The following is a 14,322-nucleotide window of genomic DNA, read 5'->3' on the forward strand; positions in this document are numbered from 1 at the left end:
TCTATTTTGCTACTACAGCTAGGTTACACCGGTACAAGCATTGCTTACATCATATTAGGCATCCCATGTTAGTGTCAACTATTTTTTCAGTTGACCACATGTTTTATTTTGTCTCGTAAGTAAAGAAATTTAATGAAGATATTTAGCTTTTTTGCAAAACTTATCTATCTTCTCGCAAGCATTATCATAAGTATCGAGATGTTGTATTGCCTGAAAATTGGAATGACCAAGTAAGGTAGGATTCTAATTTAGGTCGTGTTGTCTAGGTTATTTCGGAATAAAACATTTTGTCGAGTTAGTTGAAAAGTTTATAACATGCAAAAATAAACGTTAACAATGTTAAGTTAAAAAAAGAACTAGAGATAAAAACGTAACAAAATAAAATAATGGTTTATCTACACAAGTTTTGGATTCAAGCGATCCGTCGTCTTTACGTCTTCACAGAATATTATAAATCACTGACTGACTTTCGCGCGCTTTTTCATGTAATTCTTATGCGACCCCTCTTAAAACTGGATTATTCACGATGCCCTGAGCACCGAAAATAATTGAGATGGAAGAAAATAAAAAACGATAACTAAGTAAAAAAAATGAAATAATCTGATAGTATAAATTGAATAATATATTTTTCTACAGTAATAGGTTATCGTTCCACTTGTTACAAAGAATTTAGAGTGAAATCTAAATATTATGAAAGGTAAGTGGATTGAATATTTTTTTCCTTTATTTTTAAAATAATTGAAAAATAATTTATTTGTTAGAAAATGGAAATTTTTATAAATATATAAAATAAAGGTGAAGATAAAGTTGTGAAACCTGATAATAGATGGCAGCACAGAAAAATATTGTACTTGGATTTTGAAGGTTAAAAGAGGTTAGAGCAAGAAGCTGAAGATCATAAATTCTAGGAGCACGTTTTTTAAGAGATATGTTTTTTTAAGCTAAAGATGTAATACCATATTTCAATTTTTCATTTATTTGTTAATGGATTTATTCTTTAACATTAGTTCCTGTATACAAGTACTGGTTATTTTATTTGGATGCTGGTTTTAAGGTTCAAGAAATATTACAATAAAATAAAATAAAAACTCAACAGGTTATGAGCTCAGGTCCCAGTTCAGGGCTGAATCGTTGAACAGATGAACCAGGACAAATTTTAAAAACCACAACTGAAGCAGAAAGATTTTTGGAACGTTTGAGCCCTAGAAAGTCTGAGGGGCAAGAAGAAAACCTAAAGTAAAGCCAGGAACCAGGAAGTGAAGCCATAGAAGGTGATTGCAGGGTAAGCAGTGAAGAAATTTGCAAATGATGAAAAGCTAAGCGACGTATAGTGTAGAATTTCCAGATAAAAGTCATCCTGAAAGCAAACTGTTTGATTGGAATTGTGCAGGGTGAAAAAAAGTATGTTAGTTATTAGTAAGTATGTAAGTTATTACAGATGATAAGAAAAAGAAGCTATGGATCAAGAACGATGCTCGTGCAGAAAGGATACTTATTGGCACAATAAATAAGAAGGTACTTATGCATGTTATTAACTGCAACACCTCATGTGAAATGTATGAAAAATTATGTTTAATGTTAAGAAAAAATACTGAACAACACAAATGTAGTATTTTGCAAGATTTTTTTAATTATTCTTACGAAAAAGGGTGTGATATGTCCATGCATATAAGTAGGATAGAAAATTTGGCTTATCGCCTAAAAACCCTGAAGGAGGATATAACAGATATGTTAATGCCAAAAATTTCTTTGCCAGATATTTTCTTGTAATTAGATAAAATCGAGCATTTGTATTGTGAAATTATTTTTACATTCTTTAAACAATAATTTTATAAAGTGTATTATATTTTACATATTTTCTTAGTAAATTTACAGTATAATTGAAATATATTCAATGCCAAATTGAACTTTATCACGTGTTTGTGTTTATCGTTTACTCCATCAAACGCACAGAACATACCTTAAGAAGAAATGCAAACTAAGCTGGTATTCAGTGGAAACAACATGGCGGATTTTCGATGCCAGTGCCCTCGATGGTAGGTGGCAGAACTAATCTATTTTCGCGGTTCATTTAAATTTATAACAAAGAATATCTACTGTATTTTGTGTTCTTCATTTCCATCCACTTCTGAATTCACGATAAAAAACACCTAAGAATTTACAAAATAATATTTATTCATACTTATACATTTTCAATTAAACCAGAAAAATTGGTAGACATGATTAGAATATCACTGCTAAAATAAGATTTAACAAATTACAGATTTTTGTAACAAAAAAAATTGAAAAGTCTAATTGTAAATAAATACTAACAAGAAATAGTAAAATTATATCATTTTGGGATTTATCAAGAGATATATACAAAGAAAAGTCTCCAGAACTCATAAACAATTTATAAATTTTATCAAAATCAAAACAAGAAAATAAAGCAATTACACATAATACAGCGTTTTAAAGAAAAATAAACAAATATTTTGAAAAACAAAAATAAATATTCTCTCTGTAAACATTAATCAATCAAATATCAAAAACTTAACTTTTAATTTACTGGAACTGTGTTTTTAAAAACTAACTTTATATCTAACATAAATTCTACCAACAACTTCAATTACAAGACTGATATTTTTTATTACAATCGTGAATTAAATAATCTTTCAGTAAACACAAACTAAGCAATTCTATAATAAAATAAGTTCTTAATCAGCACAATGTATTGTCCACCTAAGGGCAATGGCGTAGGTGACAAATAAACAAATATTTTGAAAAACAAAAATAATTATTCTCTCTGTAAACATTAATCAATCAAATAGTAAAATAAATCAGCCTTCGATAATAAACAAAGAAAAATTTTGATTCCACCAAATACATCTCTTCGTCCTCCACTTCTATTAAATGATGCTTCCCTCGTTGGGAGTAAACTGCTTCTGGAGTACAGTTCTTTAGGCAGAAAAACTTCATCAATTATTAATACACAGTGGCGATCAAGTTCTTTAATTTTATTCACTTGGAGCTTCAATTGTTCCATGATAATACCATTGATACCAGTTTCATAAGGTATTCTTGCTAACATTCCCTTCAGTGTTAAAACGTAGGTGTTAGGACTTCTTTTGTACATAGAATCGTTTTCCTGCATCTTGTCTGCGAATATTTCTTAACTGTGAGTAAATGCATTTCATCGTTATTTTATTTAAACTTTTTCTATCAATATAAAACGTATTATAAATAAATCGATATAAAACGTGAAGGGTGACAAATATATTGTTGTAAAATCAAAAACAAAATACCCTTTTTGGAAAAGAATTAAAAATTACCCTACAGAACTTGGCAATTTAGAAATGTTATAGAAATTTCAGGTAGAAAATAACTATGTTTTCTCTGTATCGTATGTTAAAAATAGTACTAGTGATACATATAGTTTTTCCAATATCAATTGCAGATTATAAAAATCCTTGCCGACTATTTTGTTTAATATACCATAGGCGGAGATACCTCATTTTATAAAGTTATTTTTTTATAAATACATTTAAAAATATGAATATCTTATGCGAGAAAATATTCGTTAAAAGGAAATCGAATCATTATAAATTATATTATATTATATACTTAATGTAGTTGTCATAGTAAAATATTGTCAAACAATTAGATATACGCACTGCAAAAATATATGTGCTTGAAACTAAGAAATCCATAATTTGTATGCAAACCGAACCCCTGGAGACCTAACTGAATATTTCGTTCACCATATAGTTCACGGCAATTTGGACATGAGAAAAATTGCTGCAAAATGGATCCCCAAATGTTTGAATGTTGACCAAAAGCGTGCAAGCGGGCAAATTTCTACGATCCAGAAAGAAAGCAACAATCGATGGAATGGCGACACTCTGGTTCTCCAAGACCTAAGTTTCGTGTCCAATAATCTACTAGAAAAGTTCTTGCTTCAGTTTTTTGGAATTGCCATGGAATAATTATGATTGATTTCTTGGATAAGGGTAGAACAATAACTGGAGATTTCAATTCGACATTACTGACCACTCTACGGGAAAAAATTAAAGAGAAAACACGTGGAAAGCTATCCAAAGGTGTTTTGTTTTTGCAGGACAACGCCCCTGCACACAAATCTCATGCTGCCATGCAAAAAATTTGCGATTTAGGGTTTGAATTACTGGAACACCCCCCTTATTCACTAGATTTTGCTCCGTCCGCCTATCATTTCTTTCCTCAACTGAAAAAAAGTCTAAAAGTCCGTAAATTTTCTTCCAACGAGGAGGTAATAAAAGCTGTGGAGGTCTGGTTTGCAGAGCAAGAAGAAACTTTTTTTTTGAAAGGTCTGTATCCAATTTAGAGGAAAATATGTTGAGTAATAAAATATTTTGACATTGAAATTTTTTTTTTATTCTGTAGTAGGCTAAGAATTTTTCAATATATCCTCGTACACTGTAGACTTGCTAATAGTGACCAAGTTCTAGGATTATATTTTGATGTTTGAAAAACTTAAAAATTTTGATATAAGTTTTATATTTTCACTACTTGGAAATTTAAACACTATTTCTTGCACGGAGATAGATATAATGTGGGATATGTCTTATTTTTCGCCACAGGGGCATGAATCCAAGGACACTTAGTTAATTTTATGCAGGAAGGCGGTCAACACTGCCGTATGAAATCATAGGGCCAAGGATAAAACAGTGATATTCTTATGTATTTTAAGCCACTGAATCCAAATATGCCCGACGTTTTGCCTCTGAATACAAATATGCCCGACGTTTTTGCGAAAAACTGCTACATTTTGTTTAAATCGCAATTGTTTATGAACAAATGGTTTATTCGGTTCGGACAATTTTTCTTATGCAAATATGAAGTCTCTTGTCATTTTTCCGAACTGCACTAATATCGAGTATACCAATTTGTAGAGTAAGGTTCAAATAACAAGTACGAATTTTAAGCAATGTCAGTTTCTCAAAAGTTATGAACCTCGAAAGTTAGTAAAAATCGAAATACGGAAAAATGTCAAGAGACCTTATCTTCTTGAAATGGGCCATATTTCCATAAAACAAATTGTCCGAACCGAAAAAACCATTTGTTCATAATTTGTTGTTCCATCAAGGCGTATGGATTTGCGTGAAATTTTTTAGTCGCAAAAATAATGATGAAACTAGAACTAATGAAGAGTAGGAGAACCTATTTGTGTTTAGTTTCAAACTTGACCAAGAAACAAAGAGTTGTTTTCCAACAGAAAAGCGCAGTGATCCGTGGCATTTTAGATTGGGACATTTAAATAGACGAGGTTTTCAACACTTAAATCTACCCTAGTTTGATGAAATATGTGATTCATTCCAAAAGGGAAAGGCAGAGAAAAAACCTTTCGACAGAAAAGATTACTCCAGATTTTTCGCATTTTACCATTATCTATTGGCTAAGAAAGAGGCCAATGAGAAGTTGATGGAGTTTTATAGAATAATAAGAAACAAAATACTGTATATTATATCAAGAATCAGAACAGATGAAGAATTTAGATCTAACAAGTTAAAATAATAAGGAAAATCATCTATGTATGAAAAAGTATTCGTCGAAATGTGTTGAAAAAGGGTGGCGGCGTTGGAATTGTCAATAATGAACTGTGATATTCAATATTTTAACTAGAATTCCGTATGGGACTAGTACCGGTTATAAGGGTAAAAAATGACGCACAATTAAATATTTTTTTTATTGTTTATTTATTATAATTCCATATAAAACTTTTTGATATAAAAGTGTTGCAAAAAATTTTTTTCCTACTATCACTTCTATCATTTTATAGTGTTCGCCAAAGTTGATACTGCGAAAATGGTAGCCTTCCACTGCGTCAAGATAATCTCGAATTTGGTGAATCTAAAACAAAAAATTCAAAAAGCTTCTTAAAGAGGAAGGTAGCTTATATCGTAATTCACCACCTTTGAATAAAAATTTAAAAAAAAAAACAAATCAAATGGCGATTGTTAAGAAGAAATGAGTAAAATTATCTTTTTCTACGACCGTGCGTTTTAACCCACTTTCCCGCACGCATTTTAGTTTTGAAAGTGTCCTCAAAGGAGAAACAACTATCAAACCACCCGGGTTTGATATCAGTTGGTATGACAACCCAAGCGTGTAATTGTTACTAAAACGTCAAAGTTGTTCAAAACGTCTTGGAAGTGACCGAATAAGAACAATCTTCTTCTAAATTAAACCACATTAAACCGAATCCGATACAATAATATTAATGGATTCATCCGACGAAGAACTTTCCGAAGCCATTTTGAAGGCTGCAACTGAAACTAATTCCGAGCTGTTACCTGCCAAATCCAAACTAAGGTATGAGAAGCAATACGACCATTTTGTTACATGGTATAAGGAGAAAGGGGCCAAAACTTATAAGGAAGAGGTATTTCTGGCGTACTTGTCAGACCTAAGTAAGGTTTTGAAATCTAATACATTATGGTCCCGCTATTCGATGGTAAAAAGTTTCTCTGTTCTACAAATGACTTAAAACTGTTGCCGTCATCGTCATCTTTATGCGACCTGCAACCGATGCCATCCTCACCGACGTCATCTACCTTCCAGTTGAAACCAAATAATTCCACTGGACCGGCAATTCTTACTAGTCTACATAATACAACAAATTATGTTTTCAATACTATTATTTATAATAATTAGTAGTTTTTAGTTAAAGTTTTGTATATTATTATGTGTGTTGGAATAAAATAATTTTAGAAAAATGGGTTGGTATACTTTTTTTGTATATACGTAGAAAAAATAATGTTCCTAACTAAGTGTTTTTCCCGCACTTGACCGCTTGCCCGAACTCCGCTCCGCGTCGTTCGGGGGGACAATTGCGATCGCGTGCGGGAAAGTATCACTTTCCGCACTTGTTAGGAAAATAACTATTTTTTTCACTTTATTTCCATGGCAAATGTTTTTTTCATTTTTTTACAATTTTCTGGTAAATTACGGTAAAATATAACCTAAAAAATCAAATAAAGCACACAAAGAATAAAAAAAAAACTGTCGATTGGTTACAAAGTATAACACAGCGCAGATTAAAAAATGTCATTTCGAGCAAAATGCGTTTAGTTAGAAGAGCAGCTATAGATCGTTCCAAACTGCTTGTAGAACACCAAATCTCGCTATGAAAATGAAAGGATTTGAAAAATGGAAAAAAAAATCATTTTTTAAAAATTATAACCAGTACCAGTCCCCCAATCTATATTTTTAAATCGGAGTATCAATATGTTTGAGTTTTATTATATGTATAATATAAAAATTATATTAATAATTAATATAATTTAACAATATTCTTCTACTTCTACTTGAAATTCAATTGAATCTTTATTCTAATTTGTTCAAAGAAGTCACTAGAATTAAGTATATACTGATCAATTGTTAAAAGACAAAAATAAATGTTATTAAAAAATTATGTCCTATAACATTTAAATTATTTAATACTTCTAAACTTGAATTTCGGAGAATTCAGTAAAATTTTATGCTGCGTTATCTTTCTATTTATAGAAAAGATTATACTATAATTTTTTACATTAGTTAAATTTAAAAATTTTCTATCCGTTTTAAATATATATTTAATAACCCATTTGATTTACCGCGCAAATCATATTTAAACTTTTGTACAGCGTTGCCAAATTGCTCTCGTCTGATTCCGTAGATATATGTATGTATATACTTTTTAATTAATAATTGCTGAACTTTATTCCGTTATTTATAAATAACTAGACAATAATCAATTTTTTTTCAATTCCAGCTAAATCCATTAAAAGACTTAGTAACTCTCTTTATTTCTAAGTAATTGGTATATAACTGCAGAGAACGTATACAATCGGTGTTAAATCTTCAATTTTTGATTGAATTTATCTCGGATTATAAGTGATCAAATTTTAAGAGTAATTATCTCATAAGGACTTATAATATACAAAAATTTAGAATTTCCCACGGTGTATTTTAACTACTACAACTACCTTAGCAGCATTAGATCTTCTTCTCTTGATTAGACAAATAGAAACTACTGTGTGTACGCGAAAATAAACCAATGACAATTGACAACTGATTTATTTTAATAGCATCTGAAGTGTTTTGTGATATTCAATGACAGCAAAGCAGTAAAGTTACTGTGTTCAACCCTTAACTGTACAAAAGAGATCGATATATCTACGTACCAACCCAATTTTCTAAGAAAAATAATTCGGCCAAAGCAGTTCGTTTTCAACTATTTCGGAAAAAATAATCCAGTTTAATTAATATGGTACACAAAAATTATTTGGTTATAACCTATATGGGATCATTCAAGGAAAATATTTTTGTGACAGTGTAAAAAATAGCGATATGCTATATTCAATCTACATGAAAAAAAACCCACTTTTTCCCAAATTACAACGAAAATCATCTGGTGAGTATTTCATTCCTTTAACATATCTTAATTTATGCGTAAAGTAATTATGCATTCATAAGAAGTTGCTTTCTGTTATTCCATTTTAATATTTATATGATCAGAGGTAATACATTAAGTTTTATAATTATTCTATTACTTTCACTAATTAATAAAAATTCTGCGAAATATGGATTAAGAATATACAAAATATAGTAGAATAGTGCTTAAAGACTTCCCTTTAGTGTAAGAATCATTACCTGCAGGTAGTGTTTTTTCAATATCAATCAATATTAAATTAAATTTCAAATGTTCAGTAATGACCTTGGTTACATATATAATTTTATCTTTTTATAATTAATTAGGTTGTAGGAATACTTATAGGGATTCATTTTTGACATAAATTGGTAGATTAAGTACAATTGATACTAAATTTTTGCCAATGTAAGTACTGAATTTTATAATTCTTGTGAAATTTGCAATAAAATTCTTGGTTCAGAGTAAGTGAATGCACTTTTTTATTGATAGGATTAAACATGTCTTAGGATATAATGTATTTATGATTTTGAGATGCTCATAATATCACTCAAGTCCAACCACTAAACTTTGATTATAGACCCAAATTATGTTTGAGAGTTAATAGATATTGATAAATAAGTTTTATCAAAAGTTTAGTCATAATATATTAAAGAGAAGTAGGGACTAAACAGATACAGAATAAAAAAATTCTTGAGTTGAATGTGGATGCTGTGGGCAAATTCATAATAATTCTTCTTGAATATGGCTGCTGATTTAACACCCAATCAAGAAAATGGAAGTTTATATTGATTTATTAATATCAATTATCAGTGAAATGAAATTCTCAAACATAATTTGATGGTCCATAAACTAAAGTCCTGCCTTCTAAACAACAATGAATTATTTTGACAGACTTGTGAAACTTTTCAAATAAGTTTATAAATAAAACAGCATGTATTTAATACAATAATTTTTTAGATACTTAACTCAATGTTAGAAAAGATGTTTTTTTTTCTATAATATTATGAAATATATTAATAGTCACCATATTTTAGTGAATTCACATTATTTTTTATAACTTTTGAAACATTGTTAGTTTTATATTGTTATTGTTAAAATGTTTGATTACTCATTGGTTTAAGCAGGCAGAGAAGACTGTTTATGTTGATGTGGGTGCCAGTTGACTGAAGAAGAATTATTGCTTCTTTTATTGCAAGTATTTTTGCAGTTGAAAGAAAAGAAGTTGTTGTATCTGGTTAAATTTCTGAATTGTATTCAGTGGAAACAGTAAGAAACATTTTTTATTTGGGATATGTTGTTGTCTTCTTTAATTATTCGTTTTGTTTATGTATCTACCTTTGTTAGCCTGATTCCTTTGTAGAAATTGCACTATTTTCTTTTATAATGCCCACTTGATACGAATGTAGCCAAACTATGATATATATTTTGAATACATAATGATACAAAAATAAAAGCTATACCATTAAATAGTATATTGAACATGATACATAATTAAAAACCAAATTTCAAGTATTACGTATAAATATAGATTGATATATGAGAAAACTATATAACTACTGTTTAATAATCTCAGATAATATGTGAGAAAAAATACTGGTATTAACCACTGTGTAGGGTAATTAATGCAAAGCTAATTATTTAGGTAAATGATTAAGTTTGCAAATAATTTCTCTGGTTTTTTCTAGTACATGTTCATTATATGATTAAGAAATGGTATTTCATTTTACACTTCGTTTATTTTTTTATTATTATTTTATGTTTCTGCATGACTATTATTTTTTTGATAAACTTTATTAGCATGTATCTGGTGTTGAAGTGAATATTTGTTTCCAAAATTTTGTTTTGATAAAACCACACTTGTGGATGCACAAAAAACAATTCAAATATTAACATGTCAAAAAGAATTCAATAGAGTCATTTACTAATAACACTTAAGTTCAATCCTCACTGTAATGCCATTCACTGTTTGTTCTCGTCCAACTTCAGTTTGATAAAATATTATGAATAGGTACTTCATGCAGGCCTTTTATGCTCATAGCATGGAAGTGATTCCTTTCCACACTATTCTCTTTTCTGCTTTCGTTTTCCAGTCCTGAATTCCTCTCTCTTTCTCTCTCTCTCTCTCTCTCTTTCTCTCTTAGGTCTTCCATCACCTTTGGATACCATCTTTTCCTTGGTATTCCTTTTTTTCTTGTTTCTCCTTGTTCTATGTCCATCATTTTTTTGTTCTTCTAAAATCTGGTATTCCCTGTATGGATCTTATTATTTTACTGAGTTCTGCTTCTCCAAATAGATTCCTTATTTCATTATTTGTTCTCCTCAGCCATAACTCTCTCTCTGTTTTACCTACTAGTAACCAGAGTATTTTTCTTTCCCATATATCTAACTTCTCTTTCTCGGTTTTGTTAGGAATCCATGTTTCGCCTCTGTAACTCACTGTTGGTCTTATTATTGTTTTGTTGTTCTGGAGATTTTTTGGGATTACATTATCATGTTCAGCGCTCCCAACTGTTTACGTCGTTCTTGATAACCACCCCAATATATACATAACTTTGAAACCTGTTCTAAAAGCATTGTATTTTTTTGTTCAGTTGTATTGACAAACTTCTCGTTGCTCTTTTCCTTTGTGGTGTTGTCATTATCATGAACTTTAACTTATCTTCATTGCCTCTGCAGTTTCTATGAAGGCTCTGCAGGTTTCCTTAAGCTCGTTTTCCGATTTTGAAAGGATTACTGAATTGTTTGCGTATGCCAGTATCAAGCAAAAAATATATGTGTGCATTTATACTTGGGAAGGGATTCGAGTGTGAATGTACACACATTTTTCTTACTTCATAATATTTTATCAAAGCAAGAACAATTTGTGACCTGCATCATAGTGAGGATCGGCCTTTCTTGTTCACACAAATGAAAAGGGAACTTCTCTGAAAAACGAATCTTACTAGTAGAAAAGTAGTTGAGTATCAAAACTGTTCAAATATAATGTACACCAGGGTCGATAATTTTTGACCAATTATAGATTTATGAAACCTATTAGAAAAGGCAGAGAATATAAAAAAAATGAAGAGAATGAAAATAAATCACGGGCAATTCGAGTTCGGGAAGTGGGTGAGGTGAGTTTTTAAGGGTAAAAAATGTTTTTTTTTATTACCGCCAAAACTAGTTCTACAGAAAAAAGTTAAATGATAAAGTTGTAGGTATACAAAAGATCTACAACTATTGTTACTTTTTTACACATAACCTCAAAAGTACCGTAATTTTCAATCGAAAAATCTCACGTCAAAATATTCAATTTTTGTAACAAGTTTGTGGGTTTTTTGTTCCTTGAAATGTTTACTTTCTGTTGGCATGAGAAAAATTTACAATATTCCAGAAAATTTCTTAGAAAATACAAAAAAACGCAAAAAGCTCGAATCTGAAATCGTCATTATAGGCAATTTTGAAATATTTATTTAAATTTGCACTTTAATTACTCAAAAAATATAAGATTCCATCTTATATTGATAAAACATAAAGATTGCAAAAAACATGGGGAAATAGTTGTGGTAAATATTAAAGTTAGGATTTAAAGGGGATTTCATGTAAAAAGTGAGACTGCTGCCATTGTTTTCAGTAAAAAAGTAAATTTATTAAATTCTTATTACATTTATGTGCCATAATGCCATTCATAAATGTAAGTAATACTGTTGAATTTACTTACTTTGTACTGATTACTTTATTCATCATAATATTTTTAAATCTATTAATCTCTTGTTATTTAGAATATCCTTATCTTGAATTGTAATTACTTATCCATAAGCTTTTGTCTCTTCAATGGCATTTCTTAATTGTTAGATTCGACAAACCATTCCCGATTCCAGTACACCATCGAAATCTTCAAGACCATCTCCATTTTTGTCTCCAATATTATTTCTAGTCTGCGTTGGTTCTTCATCTAGTCTTTCATCTGAATCATCATCTCTCTTGTAGTTTTTTTCTTCCACATTGGAGCATTTTTCAGAACCATGATAATTTGACCATAAATTTGTGCATTTTAAACCGTGTTACATTTTTCGAGTGATTAAAGTGTACATTTAAATAAATAACTCAAAATTGTCCATAATAACGAAAAAAAATTTCAGCTTCTAGCTTTTTTCGTTTTTTTGCATTTTCTAAGAAATTTTCTAGAGTATTGTAAATTTTTTTATACCATTAGAAAGTAGACATTTCACCAAATCAAAAACCCACCAACTTTTCAAAAAAATCGAATATTTTGTATAATTGTATAATTTAGTACAAAATTTTAAAGGTATAAATAAAAAACCAAAAATATGGTTTTTTCAATTTTTCAAATAAATTTTGAGGTTATGTGCAATATGTGTAAGAACAATAGTTGTAGATCTTTTGATTACCTTCAACTTTACGATACAACTTTTTTCTGTAGAACTTATAGTTTTGGCGGAAATAAAAAAAAACATTTTTTACCCTTAAAAACTCACCCCCACCCACTTCCCGAACTCAGATCGCCCATAATTTATTTTTCTCTTCATTCTTTTTATATTCTATGCCTTTTCTAATGGGTTTCATTCTACTACAACATTTTTTTCCCTTTTTATTATTTTCGATCACTTCTGCCCTGGTCTAATGTGTAAATTCTGCAATAAAAAAATTTTTTGCTGATGTATAATATTTAGTGGGTATTTGAAGTATCACCCAGTATTCATTTTACTACATTCTTCAATAAAAAAATTGAAAACCACTTCAATAAATCGTGTTTAATCATAATCCATCATAAAACATAAACACTTAAAATAGTTTTCGGCGATAAACCTGTTCCACAAGATTTATCACACATAAAATTTATTAAAGTGTAAAGCAATAATGTTGAAAGTAATCTGTATAAATTTTCAATTTGAAAAGCAGTAATATTAGTACTATGTTATTTACTAGAAATAAATATTTTCAGTCAGTAACTGTATGAAGGAAGGAAGTAGGACAATCACGATTTTATTATAGTTGACAAATATTTTTCCATGGGCTCAATATTACTGACATTTAATGTCAATGATTTCGAGTATTTTTATACAGTGACGAAAATGCTTTGATGACTATTCAAATAACTGAACTTGATGGACTGAATGAACCCATAACACCTCAAGAATATATCCTTGATACCCAATTTGGTTTTTGGTACTACTTTGCATTATTTCTAGATATTAGGTGTGACAATAAGAACTCTTGTGTAAGTGAAAAATATCACATCTTATCCATTTTTTCCATTTCTGAATTCATAATCAAACAAAAGGAAATTTGAAGTTGGACTAAATGCAGAAAAGTGAAACACCTCTCCAATTGTATCAGTACGAAGAAGTGTATTAGGTCTAGTAATGGTGTTCTATACACCTAATAGCTAAATTAAAAAGATGGGTATTTATTGAAGTCACAACATCCTGTTTCCATAAGTGTTGTACACAATACTTTTTCAACGACCAACACGACAGACTTGCCATATGAACTAGCATAAACTTATGAACTTATAAAATTATTAATGGGTTCAAAAATAATGATCAGTCAGTATTTTTGTATACTTGTCAAATGTCAAAAATGGATGGTGGTCGTTGGTATTTCTTTCTTAAGAATTACTGCTTTAAATAGGAATATTGTTTTGTCCTGGATGACCCATCACATATACAGGGTGAATCATGAGGAACTCTACCGTATGTATAATACCTTTCAGGGGGTACATCATTTGACTACTATAAAGTGTCAAATCCTCATCTTTATTAATTTACAGGGTAATTTGTGAAATTGACCATTGACATTTTAATTGGCTAGTGTTTACATAGCTGATTTTTTAAATTTTTTCATGATGCAGTACACAGTGTCCCATTTTGATTGAGACTGCTCTGTAT

General features: G+C 29.8%; 1 protein-coding gene across 3 annotated transcripts in view; it reads left to right on the plus strand.

Moving 5' to 3' along the window:
• Positions 1 to 7,953: 7,953 nt before the first annotated feature.
• Positions 7,954 to 14,322, plus strand: part of LOC130441135 (tyrosine-protein kinase Btk29A) — a 62,404-nt gene continuing 56,035 nt past the window's right edge. The window contains exons 1-2 of one of the 3 annotated variants that reach the window (XM_056774685.1): positions 7,954 to 8,413; positions 9,553 to 9,697. Coding sequence is in view for 1 of the 3 variants with exons in the window: in XM_056774683.1 (XP_056630661.1) it covers positions 8,350 to 8,413 (64 nt within the window). In the remaining 2 variants the exon portion in view is untranslated. The remainder of the gene's footprint in view (positions 8,414 to 9,552; positions 9,698 to 14,322) is intronic. The other 2 variants (XM_056774684.1, XM_056774683.1) reach the window with 2 other exon arrangements.

Source organism: Diorhabda sublineata, chromosome 3 (genome assembly GCF_026230105.1).
Source record: "Diorhabda sublineata isolate icDioSubl1.1 chromosome 3, icDioSubl1.1, whole genome shotgun sequence".
Lineage (NCBI taxonomy): Eukaryota > Metazoa > Arthropoda > Insecta > Coleoptera > Chrysomelidae > Diorhabda > Diorhabda sublineata.